Source organism: Equus quagga, chromosome 12, assembly GCF_021613505.1.
Source record: "Equus quagga isolate Etosha38 chromosome 12, UCLA_HA_Equagga_1.0, whole genome shotgun sequence".
Classification (NCBI taxonomy): Eukaryota; Metazoa; Chordata; class Mammalia; order Perissodactyla; family Equidae; genus Equus; species Equus quagga.
This window is the reverse complement of record NC_060278.1, coordinates 87,599,073-87,626,428: the sequence shown is the minus strand read 5'-3', so window position 1 is coordinate 87,626,428 and position 27,356 is coordinate 87,599,073. Positions and strand designations below refer to the sequence as shown.

At 39.3% G+C, this 27,356-nt stretch overlaps 1 protein-coding gene across 9 annotated transcripts in view; it reads left to right on the top strand.

Annotated features, from left to right (window-relative positions):
- NCOA6 (nuclear receptor coactivator 6) overlaps positions 1–27,356 on the top strand; it is a 104,613-nt gene that overhangs the window by 59,556 nt on the left and 17,701 nt on the right. For 6 of the 9 annotated variants that reach the window (XM_046678261.1, XM_046678262.1, XM_046678265.1 and 3 more), the window contains 7 exons: positions 3,237–3,359; positions 10,480–10,608; positions 11,336–12,208; positions 14,267–14,413; positions 16,931–18,047; positions 20,582–20,703; positions 23,521–26,508. In XM_046678261.1, coding sequence (XP_046534217.1) covers positions 3,237–3,359; positions 10,480–10,608; positions 11,336–12,208; positions 14,267–14,413; positions 16,931–18,047; positions 20,582–20,703; positions 23,521–26,508 — 5,499 coding nt within the window. The remainder of the gene's footprint in view (positions 1–3,236; positions 3,360–10,479; positions 10,609–11,335; positions 12,209–14,266; positions 14,414–16,930; positions 18,048–20,581; positions 20,704–23,520; positions 26,509–27,356) is intronic. The other 3 variants (XM_046678267.1, XM_046678266.1, XM_046678268.1) reach the window with 3 other exon arrangements.

Below are 27,356 nucleotides of genomic sequence, written 5' to 3'. Positions count from 1 at the left end.
TGTACTGGGGGGCTTTGGGGAGAAAAAGGAAAAAAATAAAATCTTTAAAAAAAATAATGAATTAAAGACTTGAATGTGAGACCTGAAACCATAAAACTCTTAGAACAAAATGTAGACAGTACACTCTTTGACATTGGTCTTAGCAGTATCTTTTCGAATACCATGTCTACTCATGCAAGGGAAAGAAAAGAAAAAATAAACAGGGTCGACTCTGTCACCTAGTGGTTAAGTTTGGTGCGCTCCACTTTGGTGACCCAGGTTCAGTCCCCGGGCATGAAAGGACCTGTACCACTCATTGGTGGCCATGCTGTGCTGGTGACCCATGTACAAAATAGGAGAAGATTGATACAGATGTTAGCTCAGGGCAGATCTTCCTCAAGCAAAAAGAGGAAGATTGGCCACAGACGTTAGCTTGGAGCAAATCTTCCTCAGGAAAAAAATAAATAAATAAACAAATGGGACTATATCAGACTAAAAATCTTCTGCATAGCAAAGGAAACCATCAACAAAATAAAAAAACAATGCACCAACTGGGAGAAAAGATTACAAATCATATATCTGACAACCAGTTAGTTTCCAAAATATATAGAGAACTCATACAGCTCAACAACAAAGAAGTGAATAACCTAGTCAAAAAATGGGCAGAGGATATGAACAGATATTTTTCCAGAGAAGATAGACAGACGGCCTAGAAGCACATGGAAAAGATGCTCAACATCACTAATTATTAGGTAAATGCAAATCAAAACTACAATGAGATATCACCTCACACCCATCAGAATGGATAATTAACAAGACAAGAAATAACAAGTGTTGGAGAGGATGTGGAGAATAGGGAACCCTCCTACACTGCTGGTGGGAATGCAAACTGATGCAGCCACTGTGGAAAACAGTATGGAGATTTCTCAAAAAATTAAAAATAGAAATACCGTATGATCCAGCTATTCCACTGCTGGGTATTCATCCAAAGAACATGAAATCAACAATTCAAAAAGATAGATGCACCCCTATGTTCATCAGAGTATTAACAATAGCCAAGAAGTGGAAGCAACCCAAGTGGCCATCAACAGATGAATGGATAAAGAAGGTGTGGTATATATATCCAGCAGTCTTTTTCTCAGCCATAAAAAAAGACAAAATTGCGTCATTTGCGACAACATGATTGGACCTTGAGGTTATCATGCTGAGGAAAATAAGTCAGAGAAAGACAAACACTGTATGATTTCACTCATACGTGGAAGATAGATAAGGAGAATAGATTAGTAGCCAGAGGAGGGGGGATGTGGGGAGGGCAAAAGAGGTAAAGGGCACATGTGTATGGTGATGGATAAAAACTGGACTATTGGTGGTAAACATGATGCAGTCTATATGGAAACTGAAATATAATTAGATACACCTGAAATTTACATGACGTTGTAAGACAGTATGACTGGCCCCCCCCCAAAAAAAAAAGAGTACATGAAAATTGAGAAGTTGGCTTATGTGAAGAGTGCAAGAGAACTGTTCTAGGCAGAGGGAATAACACATGCAAAAGCTTTGAGGTAAGAAGCAGCTTTGTCTGCCTAAAAAACTTTAAAAAATTCCACTGAGGCTGAATCTTTGTTCTTGAAGGAGAAAATAGTGTGAGTTGAGATTAGAGAGATAGGCAAGGGTCACAAGATGGTAGCCCGCAGCCATATGTGGCTGTTGAGCGCTGGAAATGTGGCTAGTCCAAACTGGCGTGCACTGTAAGTATACATACTGGATTTTGAAGACTTAGCGGTCCCCAAAAGGAATGTAAAGTATCTCATTAATAATTTTTATATTAATTATATGTTGAAATAATATATTGGCTATACTGGGTTAAATAAAATGTATTACAATTAATTTCACTTGTTTCTTTTTACCTTTTTACTGCAGCTTCTAGAAAATTTAAATTTACATGTGTGGCTTGTATTATTTCTGTTGAACAGCCCTGGGCTAGATAGACAAATTTGAGGCTTTGTGTACTCTTTTAAGGAGTTTGGCTTTTATTTCTAAAACATTGGGAAACAATGGAGCAGTTTTAAGCAGAGAAGTGACATGATCTGATACAATACTCTTTGTGGTTAGAATGTCTTAGCAAGTTTGATATCTTAATAGTTCCTTCCTTTTAGTGGAAACCCTCAAGATCTGTATTCTCTTTCTCTTTACTCCTGACTCCCATAGGCAACTTAGAGCATCTTATGGCCCCTGGTGATTGATTCCTCGCTGGCAGGATGTTTGTTCCCTATAACAAACTACCTGCCTATTTAAAATACTTAGTACAGAAAGCTGACCTAGAGCAGTGACAAGACAGAGGTAACTGTTGTGCCCTCATTAGCTTTCTGCTTTATCATCTGACTCTGTAAAGCAGGACCCCACAGTAAGGAAGAACTCCAATGAATGTAGCCTTTCAACTCCTCAGGCCACAGGCTAAAAATCTGTCCACAAGGTGGTGCTGTCTTCCAGAGTAACAGTAGTCAAAATTTTGGATTAAGTGCAGGGAGCACCCCAAAACTTGTTTCAGAGAACTTTTATCATTAGACCAAGTAAAATTTAAGTTGCCTCTAAGTTTAGGGTCTACTCAAGTGGAACACTTCTAGTGACATTACCTACTGGGCTATTGAGAGGTTCAAATGAGATAAAATTTTGTAACTTTTAAAAACCCAATACAAATGTTGGTCTTTTCATCAGATGTCTTAGCAGTAGATTAGTAGCAACCTGTCTACTCTTCATTGCATGAATTTCTCTGCTAGATATCTATTTATGTTTTGCTCAGAAGTGTTACAGGGTCCCCATATCATCATATGTTCTTTCTCCATTAAGCCTACTTATATCTCTGCCTTCTGACTGTAAATTCCCAAAAGATAGTCTAGGATTTTGAGAGTTTTCTTTGTTGTCACGCACATAGACATCCCCCGCCCCCACACACGCTTGATGAGCTGGTTGAAAGTAAATATTGAGTTTCTAGCTCTCTACTGATGCGACATATCATTAATGATTGCCTATCTGCTATATTGTGAGAATTACGTTCTCTTGTGCCTCATGGAAGTAAACCTACTCAGATGAATTTGAAGAAAGACCCATATAGTATTGAACCTCCCCTTTTTGTGGTGGTAAACGTACCGTAATTCTTCAAAAACACTGAAAACTAAAGCTTCTGTGTACCTGTTTTTAAACAAAATTTGCATCTTATTCTGATGATTTCCTTTTTATTACCTGTCTGTCATTTTCAGGGGAAGGTGCTATCAACCTGGCTTTGGCTCAGAACCGAAGCCAAGATGTAAGAATGAATGGACCCATAGGAGCCGGAAATTCAGTTAGAATGGAGCCAGGATTTCCCATGGCAGGTGGTCCAGGTGAGATCTCACACTCAATTGCATAACATTTTGCTACTTTCCTTTGGCTTTATTTCCTAATGTATGATCATTTGGGTCCTGCAAGATAGTTGGGGGTTCCTGGCACGTCTCTGTTTACTGTTTCAGGAAAGCAAAATGTGAATCACTCTTGGGAGGCTAGAATCACAGAGGATGAAGCATATAGTCTTTGCAATCTTTTGGGCTCCTGCTTAAAGCACTGAGCCATGCAGCAAGCATTTGCTGAATTCTTGTTGTATGACAGGACCTAGGCTAAGGGTTGGAAGTAGAAAGGAATAAAACATTTTCTCCCTTCAGGTGTTTATAGCATAATGGAAAATGTAGCTTTCCAACTTTCACTTTCTCCAAGGCTGAGAATCTGTGAGCTGAGAGTTCTTGCGTGCTTATGTGGAATCTGTAGAAGTATGGGGGGAAATATGTGTTTTTATGTATTTAGAATTTGAGAGAGTTATAAATTATTTGCTAATTTTTCTAGTAATCCTGACATTTCTTCTCTGTCGATTGAATTCAATATTCTTTGAAGCATAGAACATTAGAATTGAGTTGTCTCTGTCATTTAAAGCTAAGGAAGCTGTGGAGCTCACAGAAAGGAGGCAGTTTGCCAGAGGCAAGTAACAGTAGGCTAATATCACAGATCTAACCCCAGCTCAATGCTCTTTTCAATACACTAGTGGCTTTCAAACTTTTTCTGCTGCAGGACCTTTTATTCAAATAAAGCAGGGAAGTACAGCTGCTGTGGTTGAAGCAGAGTTAGCACCTGCAACTATACCCAATCATTCACCTCCGCACCTACCACACTAGCTGTTGAAGAAACGCAACAGAATGGAGAAGCTCAATTTATAAAGCCATTGCTCTGAACTGTAGCTGAAGACTTGGCTGTATAGAATTGGAACTAGGTTTTCATCCTGGCACTGCCATTTACTGGTTACCTTAAGCTAGTCACTGTACCTCTCTGAGCAAGTTTCTTCACTGATAAAATGAAATAATAATGCCTAAAATATTTTGAGCTCATGCTTGAAAATGGATGAGCCCTGAGCCATTGAAGCAAACATTTACTGAGTTCCTATTATATGTCAGGACCTGTGCTGTTGGGCTATTGTGGAGTACCACATAGTAGATGTAAAATACCCAACCTGGTATCTATAGTAGGGAGTAAGCAGATAAAGTGTTTCACAGAAGTTTGAGCATTTGGTGTTAAAGCCAGCTTGATGAGAGAGTATTGGTGACACTGTTGCCACTACTGAAGAACCAGGGCCAGAAGGAGAGTGGGAAGGGCCTAACCCAGTTGCATATAGTTAGTGAAAGAATGAATAGACCTAGGATGAGAGTCAGGAAATCTGGTTCTAGTCTCAGCTCCTGGACAAATGACTTAATATTTACTGGCCTTAGTTGCCTGTAAACATATTTAGTTATGTCCTGGAAACAATGCTATAGATCCCTTCCAGCCTTAAAATGTTAGGACTCTGTTAAACTGATATCAGCACACTAATTGCAAGCTCTCCTAGGCTAGCATCTGGCAAATAGCAGGCATATACACTAAGCGTCTCTGGGAAGTGAGTGTAAATTATAGTGATATAGTTCATTATCAACATAGGAAACATGAAAGTTTTAGGTTGGAATTGGGTTAGACTGGTATTTAATGAAGGACACTGTGATAAATATATGCAGTGTATAGTTTCAAAAATAATGGATCTATAGCCACAGTAACATTTTAACCCCCAGGTATCTTTCTTTACCGCCAAACATACTTTAGAAATATTTTCTCTGTTGTCGGTTACAACGATGGATGCAAACAAAATTTAATAGTAGGTTAAACTAAACAGAAATTTTTCTAGGGAAAGAGGCCTTAACTATCCTCTAAAACAATAATAAATGACTTTGGAATTGTGTGTGTAGAATGTCTTAGATTGTCAATTATTCTTAGCACTACTTTCTTCTCTTAGCATTGGCAACAGAAAGTTGACTTACAAGTAAAACTCTTTTATAATTAAAACCAAATCCATAGTCTTTTTTTTTGTAGCCTTATAGAATCCCAAGATTAGTGGGACTGTACTTTACTGTAGTAGTCATTTAGTCATAGTTTCTCAACTTCATCACTGTTGATGTTTCAGGCCAATAATTTTTTGCTTTGGAGAGCCGTCCTGTGCATTGTGGGATGTTTAGCAGCATGCCTGGCCTCTACCTACAAATGCCAGTAGCACCACCACCCTTTCCCCCACTTTGTGCCAAACAAAAACGTCTGCAGACATTGTCAGATGTACCCTGGAGGACAAAATTGCCCCCCATGGATCTAGTCCAATTCTCACATAGTGCTGGAATGTATTTTATATTATCACTACTGAGTAGCGTAGTGAACATGTACTTGAACATTTCTGGAGATAGAAAGCTCATTTTAGAGAGTAAAACCTGTTTTTCCTTATCTCCTAAGGACTACTGTCTAATTACCCTCTTTGAAAAATAGTGTGGGATTCCTGAGAAACACATCCATTTTCAGCAAATAAACATTTACCTTATTGCCCTATCTACAAAAAACTTAAAAATGCTGGATAAAATATAACATTTAATGCACAGCTGAGCTTGTAAGAAAGTAAGGAAAATCCCCAGGGCAAAAAAGAAGTCAAAGATGAAAATTGAAATAGCAGTAAATAAATGAGATTCTGTAGGCACCAAAGGATTTGAGTTTTAATGACCAGGAAAGGATAAAATATGTAACCTTGCCTTGGGTCCATATAAAGAAGAAAGTTATAATTCAGAATCACTCACAAAACCGGAATTTTCAGTGAGAAGTAGATTAGAAAATTTTCACCCTCTGGCACAAGGAGACAGAAAACTTGTCTCTCTTGGCCTGAGCTCTATAGTTGAGAGGTGGGGGAAGTGGTGGTTGTGGAATTGTCTTTTCTACCCTCTTGCATGGTGGACATTTAATATATTATTGAAATGACCCAGGAAGAGCCAAGCTAAGTCATTAAATGGTTCTAGACTGGTAATAATTGTTGAAACTTTGGAGTGGCACATTCTCAACCCAAGCCATTGCAGACTTCTCATAGTTAAAGCCTACTATAAATGAGCTTATTCTCCAAATTTATGAAATTTACAATTAGACTCCCTCCCTTCAGAATTCTAGATAATAGAAATATCAGGGTGTTTAAAATTATGAAAATCATAAGAAGAGAACAAGACACTATCAAAACATAGAGAATTTGGGGGAATAAAAACAGAACTTACAGAAATTAAAAATTTATTGAAGTGAGTAACATTCAGCAAATTAGACGGCCAAATTGGAAAGTGAATTTGAAGAAATTACCCAGAATGCAGCAGAGAAGAAGTAAAGAAATGGAAATATGAAAGAGGTCAAGAGATGTGAAGGGTAAAATAAGAAGGTTTAACATATGTCTGAAAAGAGTTCTAGAAAAAGAAGGTCAAGAAATTGAGAAGAGATGATAATCTAAGAGAAAAGGCTGAAATTTTTTCAGAATTGATAAAAGACATGAGTCTTCAGATTCAGAAGCCCAGTAATCCTAAGCACTATAAATAAAAATTAATTCACATCTAGACACAAAATTGTAAAACTATAGAACATGGAAAACAAAGGGAATGTTAAAAGCAACTCGAAACAAAAAACCACTTATTTACGTAGGAAAGACTATCAGACCACAGCTGATTCTCAAGAGCAACATTGGAAGCCAGGAAACATTGGAATAATATTTTCAAAGTGATGAGAAAATAATTGACAGCCTAGAATTTTAAACCTAGCTATACTATTAAGAGTGGTATGAAGGGCAAGCCCAGTGGCATAGTGGTTAAGTTCGTGCACTCTACTTCGGCAGCCTGGGGTTTGCAGGTTTGGATCCCAGGCGCCAACCTACACATTGCTCATCAAGCCATTCTGTGGTGGCATCCCACATACAAAATAGGGGAAGAGAGGCACAGATATTAGCTCAGGGACAATCTTCCTCACACATACAAAAAAGAGTGGTATGAAATAAAGACCTTTTTAAAGAGACTTAGAGAAGTTACCATTAACAGACCCTTGCTAAGTGAACTGCTCAAGGATGTACTTCAGGAAGAAGAAAATTGAACCTAAGATGGAAGAAGTAACATGTAAGAAGGAATAGTGAGCTAAATAGTTGGTAAACATGGAGTAAATCTAAACCAGCACTGACTTATTTAATAATAATAAAGATTATATATTTTCTTTAGACTTTGTCATGTATGTCTGTTGATATTTTAAAGATATCACTAAAATAATAGAAATAGACTGTATAACTTCTGAATTAGTAGTGGAGGAGTAGAAAGGAAGGGCATGATGAAAAAATCAATCCAATAAAATTCAGGAAAAATAGGAAAACAGCACAGAAAAACAGGAAAAAGCATAGAAAAAGAAGAATAAAAAGCAGTGTTACAAAACAATAAGATAAATTAAAAATATGCCAGTAATTAACAATAAAGGTAAATGGATTATGAACACTGATTAAAAAAGTGATTAATCAGATTGAATAATAATCTCTGATTTAGCTATGTACTCTTACAGGAAACACATAAAATATAAGGACTCAGTTCATAGATGATCCAGGTGAATATTAACTGAGAAAAGGGGGTATAACAATATTTTTATTAGATAGAACAGAATTCAAGATAAAAAGCATTACTGAGGGCTACATAGGGCCACTCTATGAAGTAAAAGGAAAAATTCACCAGGAAGAGAGCTAAACTTTTATGTACATACTTAATAACCTACCCTCAAAATATGTGAGACAAAAATGGACAGAATTACATGGAGATACAAATCTTAGGGGAGATTTTTAACATATCTCTGTTAGTAATTGATGGATTGAGCTTATAAAAAATTAGTAAGGATAAAAAAATCTTGAATAATATAATTAAAATAGTTTGATATAATAGATATATAGAGAAATTATGTGCTAATAATTCAAGAATTCTTAATCTTTTTGAGCATGAATGGAACATTTATACAAATTGACGATGTGTTATTCCCAAAGCAAGTTTCAGTAAATATCAAATATTAGTATCACACAGATCATGGCCTCTGACCACAGTGTAATTAAATCAGTGGCAAAAAAAAAAACAAAACCTAACCAAAATATCCCATATTTTTAGAAATTTAAAAATATATTCTAAATACCCAGTGATTTTTTTTAAAAAGTAGTTATGATGGACATTAGGAAATGTTTGTTTTTTATTGAGGTAGCGTTGGTTTATAACATATGAATTTCAGGTGTACATCATTCTATTCCGACTTCTGTACAGAGTACATCGTGTTCACCAGCAAAAGTCTAGTTCCCATCTGTCACCATACAAACGTGCCAGAAAATGTTTAGAATGGGATAATGAGAATAGTACATATCAAAATTTGTGAGATGTTGTTAATACAGCACTTGGAAGAAAATTTAAGCCCTTAGATACTTATATTAGAGCAGAACATAAACTGAAAATTAACAAGCTAAGCTAAGTGTCTGACTTCAGAATTGAGAAAAAGAACAAGAGAGTAGTAATTTAGAAGGAAGGAAATAAGAGTAGAGATAAGTAAAGTATAAATTGAAAAAAGAAAACAGAACAGACCAGCAAAACCAAAAGATGTTTCTTTCAAAAGATAACTAAAATTGATGAAGCTGGTAAGACCAGTAAAAAAAGAGAGTCACAAACAATTTGAAGAATGAAAAAGAGTGTACATTTTAAAAGGGTGTATTTTGTAGTATGTGAATTATATCTCAATTTAAAAAAAGAATAGATAAAAAGAGTATCCCATGAATAACTGCTAGTAAATTTTAAAGCATTGGCAAAGTAACAGTTTTCTTGAAAATATAATTTAACCCAAATTGACTTAATAAGACATCAGAAACTTGACAAATCTGTAACTACTTAAGAAATTGAAATAATTAAAAATCTGTCTCCCTATGAATCAGTTAGTATAGCCAATAGGCCCAGATGGTTTTACGGGTGAGTTTTACTAAGTGTTTAAAGAACAGATACGCATATTCTTCCAGAGCATTGAAAAAGAGGAAAGATGCTTTCCAACTCATTTTGAAGTTATTTTAATCTTGATCTTTAATTTGTAAGGAACAGGAAAAAAGGATAATTATAGGCTATTTTCACTTATTAACATAGATGCTGAATCCTAAAAAATCTAACAGTATCAGAAATTAGATTTGGAGCAAGAAGAGTTATCAGACTGCAAGTTGGTATGACCACTTTTGAGAGCAGTTTACTAATATCTAGTAAAACTGAAGATGCTTGTACTTTGAAACATAGTAATTCTAAGTATATAGTCTAAAGACACTCTAACATGTCCGCAAGAATACATGACAAAAACATGACATTGTAAAATTCTAAGGATGAAAAGTTGGAGGCAGGCTCCCTTAATATTCATCGGCAGAAGAATGGATGTGTGGGTTCCATAAAAATGGAGCACTGTTATAGCAGTCAAGATGAATGAATCTCAAAAAATAATATTAAGTGAAAAATGAAACTGAAGAAAAATACAGTATGGTGCCACTTGTACAAGATCAAATGCATACAAAAAATGTGATGCAGTTTACCTACATAAGTAGAAAAGATAAATAAGTATGTGTGGAACTGTTAACCTCAATTATAAGATAAAAGGAAGGGAATGAAATAAGATTGAGAAGGGGGAGCAGGCTTCTGGTGTGTCTACATTTGTTATCTGATGGAGATTAGGCGAAACTTTTAGTTTTTTGTTTTTTAAAGATTGGCATCTGAGCTAACATCTGTTGCCAATCTTCTTTTTTTTTCTTCTTCTTCTCCCCAAAGCCCCAGAGTACATAGTTGTATATTCTAGTTGTAGGCCCTTCTGGTTGTGCTGTATGGGACGCTACCTCAACATGGCTTGATGGGCGGTCCATGTCCGCACCCAGGATCCAAACCAGCGAAACTCTGGGCCACCGAAGTGGAGCATGTGAACTTAACCACTCAGCCACAGGATGACCCCTAAAACTTTTAGATTTAAACAAAGTGATGGGTACAGAAATTTTCTATGCCTTTTCATATTCTTGAAATATTTTATTAAAAACAAACATTGTACCAATTCCAGGAGTCTATTCTAGGGATTTTTTTTTTTCTGTAGGATTAATAAGGATGACCAGCCCTGCCACTGTTATGATACCCCAGGGTGGAAACGTGTCATCTTCCATGATGGCACCAGGCCCTAATTCAGAGCTGCAGCCCAGGACTCCTCGCCCAGCTTCTCAGTCAGGTAATGACCTCCAGTCTTTGAGGATTGAAGAGGCTGGGACTCCCTGTACAGATCATTAGAAAATTCAGCTCTCTCTGATGCCAAATTCTTAACTGCCCAACTTAAATGCAACCTTCTTCACAAATCTACCCTAATTTACTCAAGTTAAAAGTCATCGTTTCCTTCTCAGAATTTCTCATTATTCTCTTAGCAGTTATATCCCAATGTTCCTAAAAATCTGTTCCTTGGCCTACTTAGCCCTGCAAGACACCCTACAATGGAAAATTCTGTAGTCAAGTAAATTTGGTATATACATCATACTTTATCTTTTGAATCTCCTGGAGATTCAAAATGAACATATTGGAGGCACTGAAAGTCCTTCAGTGAAGAAACCTATCTAATGTTGTTAGGCCCAGGGTTTCCTAAACCTAATTGACTACGTTTTGTTTTACTCTGTTTTCTTAATAACACTAATAAACATAGCTCCCCAGAATATGCTTTGGAAAATATCACTCTCCACATTTTGTGTTTATCTCTTGTATCTACTTTTGAACCATAAGCTCTTTTTAGACAAGACCCATCTTTCTATCATCTTGGTATGTTGCTTTGCATATAAAAGGTACTCATGAACATTTCCTTGAATGGTACCAGCAGATTTTAGTCTATATTTGCAGAATTGCCAAGACTACTGCTTTAGGACCTAGGTTGCAGTAAGTTAATTATTGCTTTGTTGACTGTCTTTAAACAGATGCAATGGATCCACTCCTCTCTGGGCTCCATATACAGCAGCAGAGTCATCCCTCAGGATCTTTAGCTCCCCCGCACCACCCAATGCAGCCTGTCCCTGTGAACAGACAAATGAACCCAGCTAATTTTCCCCAGCTGCAGCAGCAGCAGCAGCAGCAACAACAACAACAACAGCAGCAGCAGCAGCAGCAGCAGCAACAGTTGCAGGCAAGACCCCCACAGCAACATCAGCAGCAACAGCCACAGGGAATTCGACCCCAGTTTACTGCCCCAACTCAGGTGCCTGTTCCTCCAGGCTGGAACCAGCTGCCTTCCGGAGCCCTTCAGCCTCCTCCAGCCCAGGGTTCTCTGGGCACAATGACTGCAAACCAAGGGTGGAAGAAGGCTCCCTTGCCTGGTCCAATGCAACAGCAACTCCAGGCAAGACCATCCTTAGCCACGGTACAGACACCTTCCCACCCTCCCCCTCCATATCCCTTTGGCAGCCAGCAAGCCTCACAAGCCCATACAAACTTTGCTCAAATGAGCAACCCAGGCCAGTTCACAGCTCCTCAGATGAAGAGCTTGCAGGGAGGGCCCTCCAGGGTCCCAACCCCCCTGCAGCAGCCCCACCTCACCAACAAGTCTCCTGCCTCCTCACCCTCCTCCTTCCAGCAGGGATCCCCTGCATCCTCCCCAACGGTTAACCAAACTCAGCAGCAGATGGGACCAAGGCCACCTCAAAATAACCCACTTCCCCAGGGATTTCAGCAGCCCGTCAGCTCTCCGGGTCGGAATCCTATGGTTCAACAGGGAAACGTGCCACCTAACTTCATGGTGATGCAGCAGCAACCACCAAACCAGGGGCCACAGAGTTTACATCCAGGCCTAGGAGGTGAGGAACACTGAAGCTGTTTGTGTTGGTAGATTTACTGGAGATAGATCTTAGTAGAACTTCAATTTTTAGAGTTAATGGAGGGAGTGCAATAAGGATGTGATTATTTGGTTTTGTGGATATAGTGGTGACATTTGATATAACTTAGTTAACTTGATCCATTATTAACTTGATATATTACGCAGCATCTTACTGGTTACATTTAAGCTAGCCCTCTGGATAAAAGTGCAGGTAAAATTCAATATAGAGATGTTCATTTGTTTTTCAAATTACTTTTGCTTGATCTTGTACTAGTAATTAAAATGTCCAGAAGAAAAATGCATTTTATTAACAACTTAACTGCTCAGCTGTTGAAAAAATTTAAGATTATGCAATAGAGCAAAAATGAAAAGATAAATGCAGGGTCTTATTGGGAAAAAGGCCCTTGTAGTTTTCTATTTTGATAATCCTAGTTAGTAAAATAATAAGCATGGTATTTGTTAAATTTGATTACAGTATTAAAGGGGAATAAGTTCAGAAATCATTGACTTTTATAGTTTTATAATGTCAATGCCTGCTCCTTAGAGAGGGAATTCCACCAGTTATACCTAAAGGAGATTTATTTATTTATTTTGTAAGGTGCCTCTTGTATGAAGAAAAAGCAATGGAGCTTAATGTGTGAGAGGTAAAACGATTACAGTAAAACTTATCCATCTCCATGTTTATTATTTATTCTTATTAATCATTGATCTAGTGCACATGAATGTGCTTGGAGCTTTTCAGTAAGGTATAGAGAGTGTCAGTAATACTGTCATCTGATAAACATAACCCCCACCAAAAGACACCCATTGCCTACTCAGAAAAAAACCTTGCATCTTTAGTGCAAAATAGCAAAGGCATGTTCCCATGGTTTCTGGTGAAATTAAGTTGCTCATCAGTCTTTTCACTCTCTTGTAATTAATTTTACTGACATGCAGGCTCTGATATTTGAATCCTAAGAAGTTTTTAGAAAATGCAAGAATGTTTCAGCTCCAAACTTCACTGTTCTAGGCATCTAGTCCTGGATCAGTGGAAGCTGGGTAGTCCCCCCTGCAAATGTGATTACTGATTTGATTACAATGGAAGCTTGCAAATGGGGACGTGTCACTGCTAAAGAAAAGACAAATGCATATTTGTCTACAAAGCATTTTTCAGGACATTGAAAATTTGGCCCTTAAAAAAATAAATGGACTAACACAAAAAATTTTTAAGTGAGCTTTAGGTCTTGATGCTTTCATAGAGCAGATGATGTGCTCGCCTAGGTGATCTGGCCACATCAAGGCCTACATTATAAACAATGAGTGGGTTCTGAGATTCTCCTTCTTACAGATTTGTTTTCTGAAATAAACTTTCCTATAAAAGGAAGTAACACTTCAGTAAGATTCCATTAGAGCACAGTTTTTGGTACCATAGCTGTCAGAATTGCAGCAAACTTTATGAGGGGAAGGTGTAATGGTAAATTTAATATATCTTCACTTTGAAGTTCTTCTGAATTGTTTCTAATCTCCTGTCTCTTCCAAAGAGACAAGCACAATATTGGGGGTAAATTTTGGAGGTGGTTGTCCATTTCCCTCAATGGAAAAAAATCACCTATCCTTAATATCAGGACCCAGCTCTTTGTTTTGTAGTATTTCTTATCAATCTGTTTGAATATGAGAGAATTTAGTGTATTCCTTTGGTGCCTGTGTTAAAGTATGTAAAGTTTGGGGGTCCATTGTATTACAGAGAAAAGTGAGCCCTAAACCTTGCTGTGACGTGGCCTCAGATCACATTTAGGGAGCAGATTGCCATCTTTTCCTTGGCATGTTCTAAGCGTAAATTTTTTAGTATTTCTTTTTCATTTTGACAATGCTCATGTAAGAGATTGTGTTGATTTTTTTAACCATCTTTCCCAACCTTATTATTAAAGATCCTACCAGTGTGACAGAGAGAGCTAAGCCAGTGAAGACTTCATGCAGCTCATCCTTCCTTATTCATTCCACATCTAAGCAAGAGTATAAATTTTCTAGGTAACTGCCTTACTCATTGTTTTCTATTAAGGAATGCCTAAACGCCTCCCACCTGGCTTCTCAGCAGGACAGGCCAATCCGAACTTTATGCAAGGTCAGGTGCCTTCGACCACAGCAACCACCCCTGGGAATTCAGGAGCCCCTCAGCTGCAAGCAAATCAAAATGTCCAGCATGCAGGTTTGTTTTCTGTGATTTATTCAGCGAGCATTTACTGAGCATTGTGTGGTAGAAACCGTGATAGGCGACAAAGAGATACAGATAAATGTAAGTCCTGGTCCCTCTGCTTAATTTCAAACCCGTAAGTATTCTTTCAGAGTAATAACTGATATTTCAAAAGTAGGTAAAATGTCTCAGGAACCTGGAAACACCTAAAGAAAGGAGGTGAAACTTCAGTTAGGGCAGGGGTCCTCAATTTTTTTTCTGTAAAGGACCAGATAATAAATATTTTAGGCTTTGCAGGTTATATGATCTCTGTTGCCACTATTTAACTCTGCTGTTATAGTGCAAAAGTAGCCACAGACAATAGGTAAACAAATGAGCATGGCAATATTCCAAACACTGTTTATTTACAAGCTGGCAAGGGGCTTGATTTGGCCCATGGGACGTAGTGTTCTGACCCCTGAGTTAATAAAAGGGCAATAGGTGTTTCTGGCAAAGGGAACTATAGGAAAAAAGGCATGGAGGCATATGGCATTTTGGACAACTACAGTTTTTTAAATCTCTATATAGTACATGTTAGCTGTGTTTATGCCGAGTATCTGAATTCTGGTTTACATTGTGGTGTTTGAACACCAGCCTTCAATCAGTACAGATTTAATGCCAACAGTGTATTGTATATAAGAAGAAATTTTGGAGGAGGAATAGGATAGAGCAGATGGCTAAAAAATATTTGTAAAGCAATATTGTATAAGCCCAAACTTCATGTTTCTGGTTGCTTGGGTACCATGTGACTAATCCTCTTACGCTTTCTCATTCAGGCATCTTGGACTGAGGTAGCGCAAATATTTTCTGAACTCCCATCCCTGCTTGGACTTAATTTAGTTATGTGGTTCCAACTTTAATTGTAAATCGCTAAGGAACAAGAAAAGTCCTAATTAATAATAAAAAAAAGATGTAAACTACCCCCTGAAGGGTGAGAGAAGGATAGGACAAACTGCTTGATTTTCCCTGTCTGCTAATGCAACACTTCATTCCTGAGTTATGTGACTTCATGTTTTCTATAAGAAGTTTTAAAACAGTGATAAAACCATTCATAGTTCCTCCCCAAAGCACAGCTAGTTTGTATTTTTATATGGTGCCTTCCACATGCACATATTATTTTGATTTCCCCATTTATCCCATCTAAGATAGCTCTACTCTTGTCTGTCATTTTCTGTTCTCTTACCCTACTTTATTTCTCTTGTTAGCTTTAACTTCCTTCTGAAAAATACTTGTCTGTTTGTTATTGTCTCTTTCCAGCTAGACTCCAAGGAGTCAGGGGTTTGATCTATCTTATTTATTGCTAATACTGCAGCACCAAAAGTGCCTTATACATATTAGGTACTCAATAAATAAATTTTTGATTGAATGAATATACAGTGGTATATTCAGAGTATATAGAGTCTAGTATATAGTGGTCATGGAGTTCAAGTTAAGGGTTTATAAGGCTGGTTTAAAAAAACTCCGGATAGTGTGAACAAGGGACATTTTGTCCCTTGCCTCCCTGGCTAGGGCATAGACTAGCCTTATAACTTCATTGTGGTTGCCACTTTCTAGTTCCCATTTAAAAGTGAAAAATAAAACAGAGATAAAATAAGCTAGAATGGGTATTCAGTAAAAGGGGGGAGGTAATGCAAGTAGCTATAGGAAAATCCCAAAGACTCAGCCATAAGTAAACACTGCAAGCCAGGCAGTGTCCTTTGTCTAAATTAGAAATAACTGGGAAGAATAGAACATGTCCCATGTAGTCCACCAGGGACTGCCACAGGGGAGGTTCACTGCAGTTTTAACATCCCTTGTTAACTATCCTTTGTCTGCAGCTTCTGGGTTGTCTATCAGTTTACTCCCAGCAGAGGCTCAGCTTCCAGATCAGTATTATATGGTTTTTACCACATTGGGGCAGAGGAGGCCTATCTTTAGGAAGTATTAGGTGTTCTTTTCTTTAAAGTGCAGCATCCAGATAGCACACACATAACCTTTGAGAGTCATTATTAGTTTTCCAAGAAGCATTTTTAAATGTCTTCTCAGCTTGTTGAGGTTTTCCTAAGAAGATCCATCACATTCTTTGTTTCCTTCACCTCCTCTAAAGTAGAGCTTATTTCATTAGCCTACAATCCTTTTCATTAATTTTCTTCATCTTAAGGTAGCTACAAGTCGTTTTTAAACAATGAGATGCTGCCTTTCTCTTTATTTAATCTGAAAGAAGGTAAACTTTATTGATCTTCAAAATGTTGTCTTTAAGTTACCAAATAGGAATGAAGAAACAGTTTCTCATTCTCTATTATATGGTCATCAAGAATGTAAACAATTATCTCACAGTCACATCTCCATACTTTAAAAAACCCACAGAAAGTATGTCAAGCACAGTACATTTGTTTATGTTGGTCAGTGGATATATGGGTGGTGGGTGCTTTTCTAATTAAAGTAATTTTAGTATCTTAATACCGATAAGATAATAGTATTTCTTTCTGAAACTGTGCCTTTTTTTTTTTTAAGGTGGTCAAGGAGCTGGTCCTCCTCAAAACCAGATGCAGGTGTCCCATGGGCCACCAAATATGATGCAGCCCAGCCTCATGGGAATTCATGGCAACATGAACAACCAGCAGGCTGGTAGTTCTGGGGTTCCTCAGGTGAACCTGGGCAACATGCAAGGCCAGCCCCAGCAGGGCCCACCATCTCAGCTGATGAGCATGCACCAGCAGATCGTGCCCTCCCAGGGGCAGATGGTCCAGCAACAAGGAACCTTGAACCCTCAGAACCCTATGATCCTTTCAAGGGCCCAGCTTATGCCACAGGGCCAGATGATGGTGAACCCTCAGAGCCAAAATCTTGGGCCCTCGCCCCAAAGGATGACCCCACCCAAGCAGATGCTTCCCCAGCAGGGCGCACAAATGATGGCGCCACATAACCAGATGATGGGGCCTCAGGGCCAAGTATTGCTCCAACAGAACCCAATGATAGAACAGATCATGACCAATCAGATGCAGGGGAATAAGCAACAGTTTAACACTCAGAACCAATCCAATGTCATGCCGGGACCAGCACAGATAATGAGGGGACCAACTCCAAACATGCAAGGAAACATGGTGCAGTTTACGGGACAGATGTCAGGACAGATGCTGCCCCAGCAAGGGCCTGTGAACAACAGTCCATCTCAGGTTATGGGGATCCAGGGGCAGGTCTTGCGGCCACCAGGGCCCAGTCCACACATGGCCCAGCAGCATGGTGATCCTGCTACTACAGCAAATAATGATGTCAGCTTGTCTCAGATGATGCCAGACGTTAGCATGCAACAAACCAACATCGTCCCCCCCCACGTGCAGGCCATGCAGGGAAACAGTGCCTCGGGAAACCACTTCTCAGGCCATGGGATGCCTTTCAATGCACCTTTCAGTGGAGCACCCAATGGAAATCAGATGTCCTGTGGTCAGAATCCAGGCTTCCCGGTCAATAAGGATGTCACGCTAACAAGCCCATTGTTGGTCAACTTATTGCAGAGTGACATCTCTGCAGGCCATTTTGGGGTAAACAATAAACAAAATAATACCAACGCAAATAAACCGAAGAAGAAGAAACCCCCTCGGAAGAAGAAAAATAGTCAGCAGGATCTAAAGTAGGTTGTTATAGTTTTGGCTCAAATGTTATTCATTTATTTCTATGTGGACAACATTTTTGGATGGAAAATTTTAAACATATATAAAGTTACAATAGTATAATGCTATCCACCTGGTTTAATAATTATCAACTCATAGCCTATCTTGCCTTCACGCAGGCTGTCACTGTTATCCTCTTAATTATGTTAAAGCAAATTCACTTTAAATATTTCAATATGTACCTCTGAAAGATAAGAACAGTTTGTTTTTTTGAGAGCACACAATACCATTAGTATAGCTAGAAAAATTCTTACTTCGTATTCTCACATTTCCAGACAGTGTTCAAATTTCCCTGATTATCTCAAATTAACTTTTTTTACAGTTTGTGCAAATAAGGATCCAAACAAGGTTTATACATTGCAATTGACTGATATATGTCTCTTATGTCTGTAGTCTCAGGGGGGTTGTGGCACTGAGAGCCTGAATAGTAGCCAGTGCTACCACAGTGCAACTCCGCAAAGCGCTTCAGGCTTATAGTGGCCATTGGGGAACCAGAGAAGACAAAATGTGTTTTGGAAATGAAAACTGCTGATAGAGACTCCCTGCTGTCTCTCAAATAGAAATGGTTTTTTGTACAGGTGCCTTTCCTTTAAAGGCTCTTTATCATCCCTAGAAGCTTAAAACCTCATGCTCAGATGATTGGATCTTTTAAATCAGTTACCCTTTCAGTAAAGGTTCTCCAGGTGAGTTCTTTTGCAAGATCACAGCAGGAAGGGCAATTAAATATTTCATTTCCTGAAGCTAAGTGTTAATTTAAGTCATGTTTTGGGCTTTGATAAAATATTTCCAGAAGGAGTATTGATTGAACTGGATTTTCTGCCTTTAATCATAAAACTGGAATTCAGAGACATTTATTAACAGAGAATAGTAACTAATGAATGTAAAAGGGGTTAATTGAAATAAATTGCTACAACTATAGAAAAGAATAGGGGAGCTTTAGTTAAGCAAGCATAAATGTTCAAAACAAAACCAACTACCTTTCTCCCAGCCTTCCCACAACATTTCTTTGATTGTACTCTAATATTATATCATACTCAGTTACTGCTTCTTGAATCTTATACATTAAAAGTCAATAATTATTATTAACCACCTATAATGTCCTGAATTTAGACTGAATAAGCCCTTTAATTATCTAATTTTTCCAGTAGCTCTTTCTAAGTTAAATTCTTTGCCATCAACCTGTGGGAATAACATTTTTCGTGGTGATATGCATTCCTCCCAGTAGTTTAGGAGTATAATTGCAAGGTTATTCAGTTACCGTTAGTATGTATTTTTGCTGTCTTCCCTAACCTTGAGGGAGATTGCTTACTTGTTGAGGCTACAAATTGTTTAAAGGGCCTTATATAGTATCAAGGCTTGTAGGAAAGGGAGAGAGTAGGTTTGATAGGAAGAGCACCTGCTCCTAGCTCTACCACTAGTTCACTGTGGAACCTGTGGCATATCTCTTACACCTCTCTGGGTCTTTGTTTTCTCATCCATAACATGAGGTGGCTGCACCAGATATCTGAGATTTTTTTTAGCAGTATAGTTCTTGAAAGTAAAGAATACCACAGAATCCTTGCCTATAATTTGAAGTGAGAGGGAAGTCATATAAGGAGCAAATCGATATAGGCATCTGGATGTGCTAAGGACCTGCTTCAGGTTCTAAATTTCCCTGTGGTATGGCTTTTTAAATGGATTAAGGTAAGGCTTATGAAACTACATAGAAAATGATGAGATAAAATACTGTCTAAAAGTAGGTGACCAAGATTAGGGCAAAGGGAAACTAAAGGTAGGAAAGAAAGGTGTAGCTAGGAGTAAGATTACAAACAAAATGAGGGATGTGAGCATTCTGGTTCTTTGGGAATATGGCTGTTAGATAATGTTTTCTTCCTTTTTCTTCCCCACTAAAAATTCTAAGATGCACCCAGGTAAAAATGAAAGCTTTGGGGTTGTCTGCAAATACTTATTCTGCAACAAAATTAATTAGGTTTTTCTGGTATTCTCCATCTTTCTTTGTTCTCTGAATACCATTTTCATCAGGCAACCTACAACTTCTTGCAAAGTGTTGTGAATTGTTGGAGCCATCACTGTAACATCCACAAGAAAGAAACAGTCTAGACTCCCTGGTTGAATTTGATAGCTACACCAAAGATAGTGTGGTTTCACGGAAACAGTGCTTTATAATATTGATAGCCCAAACTGTGATCAGATCTTAAAACATCTAAGGGATGGATGATTACATGAAAATCATTGTATCAGAAATTTGTAAAAAACACTTTGAATAAATAGCCATGCTATTAGATTAAGTGGATTTCAACATTTAATGAAATTTCTAGATTATTTTTATGCCAAATATTGAATATTTTATCAAACTAGAGAGATGTAAGTAATGGTAAGATGAGAATGCAAGTAGATTTTAGTTCTTCAGAAATAGGGGAGGGGTTAAGCTAAGTTTTGGTGTGTAAACTATACAACTATACAACTGCTCTCAAATGTGTAATTTATTTTTTAGCACCCCAGATACTCGCCCAGCTGGTCTGGAGGAGGCCGATCAGCAGCCATTGCCTGGAGAACAAGGAATTAACTTGGACAGCTCAGGCCCTAAACTGCCAGAATTTTCAAACCGACCACCAGGTGATAAAATGTTAGCTAAAGATTATACACTTGTCATTGTTTATACGCATTATAAAGCTTCTCTTCAAGGATACAGTGGTATTTTATTTTGTTTCCTAACAAGGCTACTTTAGCAATTTAATGTGTCTAATATTTGGAAACTTTGCCTTGATATTGTTAAAAATTTTAAATATAACTTCTGAAGGGATGTATGTGTGTGTGTGTGTATATATATGTATACATATATATATATATTCTGCTCAAATTAGTCTTCCTTACTTTAAGTCCTCATAAAATCAGACTGAAATGTCAAATGCCTCTTTATTCTTATCAGTATCAAGGTTCTTGTTGGTATCAAAATGGAATAAGATTAAATGGAAAGATGCTTTCGCTCTAATCCTGCTTGCCTGCCTTACCTGCAGCCTTTCCTACTGGGGCTTTCTCAAAGCAGAAAACAGGGTATAAATAATATTTTTTTTTAAAAGTTTTATTATGAATCTTTAAACATAAAAAATACATAAAGAATCATAAAAGACACACTCATGTACCTACCACCCAGTTTAATAATAAATAGGACCAATATTGTTGAAGCTCCCTATGTTGTACTCCTCTCTGATTATAAAATAATATTATCCTCTAAGTGTTGAAAAATTATATTGGGAAGGAAAAAGCTCCTAAAATTCATTCATTCCACCCTAGGTATTATAGAACTAAGGCCAGGTGCCACAATGTCTCTATACCAGGTTACTCTTGGCCTGAGCCAAGATTTGTAACCTTATTCACCTGTGACACAGTTCAAGACACACAAGCCTGTCACAGTTAGGCCACTTTCCCCTGTGTGTATAAAGTATTATGTTTTGTTTCTTCCTCACAAGTTATTCCACCTCCTTTTTGGCATGTAAGTGAGAGTGATGTTATTTTAGGGATAAACTTTAATCCACCCTTAATTTGTGTATTTTAAAAGTGAATCAAAAAAAAAAAAACGGTAAACCCATCATGATGTCAGTACTTTGTGTTATTTTAAAAATTGTTCGGGCACACTACAGTTCCTATCAGTGAGTTGGCAGCAGTGCAATTGAGGCTGGGAGGTCACCAGTCTCTGGTGGGTATGTCCGGAAGGCATTATGAACTGGGAGGTACCTTCTTCACTCCGACACATCTGAATTTTTCTTATATGAATCCCAGGGGCCCTTGCACATTATTGCTTCCTTTCTGCAGTTTGCAAACTGGGAGCCTGCAGGCTGAATTTGGCCTATAATGTGTTTGAATTGTCATGCAGTGTCTTAAACCAAACAAAAACCTGAACTTAAATGCCTTTGGACAGAGCATCCACTACAGTTTGGCTATGTCCACAGGACTACTACTGTCTTATACCAGCCCACTTCTCTTCTTCGCTACCAGCCTGGCCCCTGAAGGCTTATGAGTTTGCATCCCTTGATTAATAAATTTGTTTTTTCATAATGTTATAGGCACTGTGTGTGTCCTGGCTCTCCCTTACCACCATTCTGTCACGGTAACCCCAGTCTGTCTTCTTATCATTAGTGCCCTTTGGACCGCTACCTCCAGCTTCTGGAACCTTTATGGCAACCATGCCTTTAACTGTTACTTTCAAAAGGTTGCTGTAATGTCTATTCTGCTCTCTTTGGTATCTTTTATCTTTAAAACTTTTCTAATGTACTTTTCATGCAACGATGGAATAAATCTAGTTTATAAAATTGTATCCCAGCTATATGCCCACTTTTTCCTACTGAACCACCTTTATTCTTGGTTAATTTAATGATCTTTCCATCCTTTCCACTGATTGTATAAGGTTTGAGTTCTAAAATGCCAAGTAAAATCTTCACAAAAGAAAGAATCATTTGAGATGTTGCCTTCTGCAAATCTGTAAGATATTGTCCCTCAGAGTTCTTTTACTGAAATTATTTTTTATTCCTGAGGGCTCTGCTTCTGGCTTACTTATTCTCCAACTGTGGATTCATAGAAAATATTTATCCAAATACAATTTTACATGTAAGAAAGTAAATGGAAATTAATATCCATAAAAACTTCGGTGTATCCATAAAAACTTCATTTTATTTACAATGTGTACATCAGCTCATTAGCTCCTACTATTTATTAAACTGGTTTACATTGGAGAGGCAGTTTAATTCAATTGGGTTCCCTCAAGCTGAATGCAGGTGATGCATCCAGTTGCATCCCCTGAAGGATGCAGCATGGTGTGTGTAGCCAATGGATTGGAGTAATTTTAAATCTCTCTTTCTTAAGGAATTAAACCCTAGAATTTATTTTTTACTTCTGTTGAAAGAATAAAAAGCCTATCTTCAATGCTCGTGTTTTCAACAAAACCAAGTCTTAAAAAAATTAATCTTTGCTAACAGAAAAAGTGAATCCTAAATGCTTTACTTCATTCACGAGTACAGTGAAATATTTATTATGCCTGAATGAGACCCCAGTGCTGGGTGGTCAGTTTCTTGCTGGTGATGGAGTTTTTCTCATTTCATCTGAACCTTTGGCTGGTATAAACTTGGCCATTTTCAGTACATAGCACAGTGTCTATCTGTTAGAGTCTTAGCACAGTAATATCTCATTCAGACCCTGAAGACTGAGGAGCTCCAGGTTCTTGATGCTTTGCTTTTTGCTTCCTCAAGCAGTTTTTGCTTAAGCATCTGCTTATGTCAAATAATGAGGGGCTGCCCCTTCCCCCCTGGGAGCAGGCATGCCTGAGCTGTTTGTGCACAGTCTGTGCCACCTAGATGAGTATTGCTTGGCTATACTCTAAAGGTAGCAAAGCTTTTTTGCTGAAAATCTAACTTCCCTGATTTTGGGGGCTCGTTTTAGGTTATCCTTCTCAACCAGTTGAACAGAGGCCACATCAGCAGATGCCTCCTCAGCTCATGCAGCATGTGGCACCCCCACCACAGCCACCACAGCAGCAACCACAACCACAACTGCCACCGCAGCAGCAGCAGCCACCACCTCCCAATCAACCACAGTCTCAGCAGCAGCAACAACAGCAGCAGCAGCAACAAATGATGATGATGCTTATGATGCAACAGGACCCCAAATCAGTTAGGCTTCCAGTCTCCCAAAATGTTCATCCCCCAAGGGGCCCCCTGAACCCAGATTCCCAAAGAATGCCCATGCAACAGAGTGGCAGTGTGCCTGTCATGGTCAGTTTGCAAGCACCTGCCTCTGTGCCGCCGTCACCTGATAAACAAAGAATGCCAATGCCTGTGAATACTCCTTTGGGAAGCAATTCAAGGAAAATGATATACCAAGAGAACCCCCAGAATCCTTCCAGCTCACCACTGGGAGAGATGTCCTCACTCCCTGAAGCGAGTGGCAGTGAAGTACCATCTGTGTCAGGAGGCCCAAATAACATGCCTTCACATTTAGTGGTTTCCCAGAATCAGTTAATGATGACAGGGCCAAAACCTGGACCATCACCCCTTTCAGCAACTCAAGGTGCAACTCCCCAGCAACCCTCTGTAAATTCTCTGCCCAGCTCTCATGGCCACCACTTTCCAAATGTGGCTGCTCCAACCCAAACATCTAGGCCTAAAACACCAAACAGAGCCAGCCCCAGGCCCTATTATCCTCAGACACCTAACAACCGCCCACCCAGCACAGAACCTTCAGAAATCAGTCTATCACCAGAAAGACTCAATGCCTCCATAGCAGGACTCTTCCCCCCACAGATTAATATTCCTTTACCTCCTAGGCCAAATTTAAACAGAGGCTTTGATCAACAGGGCTTAAATCCAACAACCTTGAAGGCCATCGGGCAAGCACCTTCAAATCTTACCATGAATAATCCTTCCAATTTTGCTGCCCCACAAACTCACAAATTAGATTCTGTGGTGGTGAATTCCGGAAAGCAGTCTAATACTGGAGCAACAAAACGGGCAAGTCCAAGCAACAGTCGCAGGTCTAGTCCTGGTTCCAGTAGGAAAACTACCCCAAGTCCTGGGAGACAAAATTCAAAAGCCCCTAAACTTACCCTGGCCTCTCAAACAAATGCAGCCCTGTTGCAGAACGTGGAGTTGCCAAGAAACGTATTGGTCAGTCCTACTCCCTTGGCCAATCCCCCTGTACCTGGGAGCTTCCCTAACAACTGTGGGCTGAATCCTCAGAATCCTACCATGCCTGTGGCTGCAGTGGGAGGTGTTCTCGAGGATAACAAGGAGAGCTTGAATGTGCCTCAGGACAGCGATTGCCAGAATTCCCAGGGTAGGAAGGAGCAGGTAAACATTGAGCTAAAAGCAGTCCCTGCTCAAGAAGTTAAAATGGTTATCCCTGAAGATCAATCCAAAAAGGATCAACCTTCGGATCCTAACAAACTTACAGGTGTCGAAGAGAACAAAAATTTGGTGTCTCCTGCTATGAGGGAAGCACCAACATCGTTAAGTCAACTTCTTGACAACTCCGGAGCTCCTAATGTGACCATTAAACCTCCTGGGCTTACAGATTTGGAAGTAACACCTCCAATAGTTTCTGGGGAAGACCTGAAAAAAGCATCTGTCATTCCCACACTGCAGGATCCGTCTTCTTCTAAAGAACCCTCTAATTCCCTAAATTTACCTCACAGTAATGAGCCGTGTTCAACCCTTGTGCATCCAGAATTGAGTGAGGTCAGTTCTAATGTTGCACCAAGCATCCCTCCAGTAATGCCAAGACCTGTCAGCTCTTCCTCCATTTCTACTCCCTTGCCCCCAAATCAGATAACTGTTTTCGTAACTTCCAATCCCATCACAACTTCAGCTAACACATCAGCAGCTCTGCCAACTCACCTGCAGTCTGCATTAATGTCAACAGTCGTCACAATGCCCAATGTGGGTAGCAAGGTTATGGTTTCTGAGGGACAGTCAGCTGCTCAGTCTAATGCCCGGCCTCAGTTTATTACACCTGTCTTTATCAATTCATCCTCAATAATTCAGGTAATGAAAGGATCACAGCCAAGCACAATTCCTGCAGCCCCACTGACAACCAGCTCTGGCTTGATGCCTCCCTCTGTTGCAGTTGTTGGCCCTTTACACATACCTCAGAACATAAAGTTTTCTTCTGCTCCTGTACCACCTAATGTCCCCTCCAGTAGTCCTGCTCCAAACATACAGACAGGTCGACCCTTGGTCCTTAATTCACGAGCCACCCCTGTCCAGCTTCCTTCCCCTCCTTGTACAACTTCTCCAGTTGTCCCTCCTCATCCCCCTGTCCAGCAAGTGAAAGAATTGAATCCAGATGAGGTCAGTCCTCAGGTGAGCACCTCAGCAGATCAGAGCACTCTGCCCTCTTCACAGTCAACCACAATGGTTTCTCCCCTTTTGACTAATAGTCCAGGCTCCTCTGTCAACCGGCGAAGCCCAGTCTCATCTAGTAAGGGCAAAGGAAAAGTGGACAAAATCGGCCAGATTTTGCTGACCAAGGCGTGTAAGAAAGTTACAGGCTCTCTTGAGAAAGGGGAAGAGCAATATGGTGCAGATGGAGAGACTGAAGGCCAAGGGCTAGAGACCACAGCTCCAGGGCTCATGGGAACAGAGCAATTATCCACAGAGCTGGACAGTAAAACCCCAACGCCCCCAGCACCCACTCTGCTAAAAATGACCTCTAGCCCTGTGGGCCCGGGCTCCACCTCAGCAGGACCCAGCTTACCTGGCGGTACTCTCCCCACCAGTGTACGCTCAATAGTAACCACTCTGGTACCCTCTGAGCTCATCTCCGCGGCGCCGACCACAAAAAACAATCATGTTGGCATAGCATCTGAGCCACTTGCGGGTGGCCTAGTGGAGGAGAAGGTGGGATCCCATCCAGAGCTTCTGCCCAGCATAGGTATGTACTCGGGGCCTGGCATCATCTCCTAATGTCAGTTTTTTGATGACCTATCCCACAAGAGAAAGCATGGCTCCTTTTCTACTTGGAGGAAGAAGAATGGGCTAAATGGCAATAGTGGTGGTTTTGTTTATTGGAAGTACGCTGGGAAATATACTTTTAAAATCTCATGTTAAGTTTACATTCATTAACATGGTTCTCTCTCAGGTCCTGAAGTGATACACCTTTCATTTATATAAAGTTTTTCATTTTACAAGTAAGCATTTTTACATATGTTATTTTGCATCATCTTCATACCAACCATATCAGGTAGCCCTAACCCCATTCTATGGGTGAGAAGATTGAAGCTCAGAGAAGTTCAGTATTTGTTCAAAGTCTATACTATGAACCTACAGTTTGACATTGTCTCTTAAATGTGAACAGCAGCTTCTGCAGGTTCTCCTCACCATGACAAAGACTTGCTCTCAACAGTTCAGAGCAGGGTTCTCATAGCCCCTTCCTCATTGTACTCTATCCCAGGGACTCTTCCATACTGACTGGCTACTCCAGAGGAGAGCTTTCCAGAAAACCAGGTTTCATGATAATAGACACTGGAGGAGCAAAGTGGTTGAGAGACAGATAGACTTGGGTTGGTATCACAGCACCAGCATTTACCAGCTATATGGGCTTAGGCAAGTTACTTAGCTACTCCAAACTTCACTTTCCTCCTTTGTAATATGAGTTCAATAGTGGTTGTAAGAATTCAATAAGATAATGCATATAACATGCTTAGCACAGGACTAGAATGTTGTAATCGTTCAACAAATGGTAAAAGTTTGTTATTACCAGTTTCTTTTTGATGCAGTCTT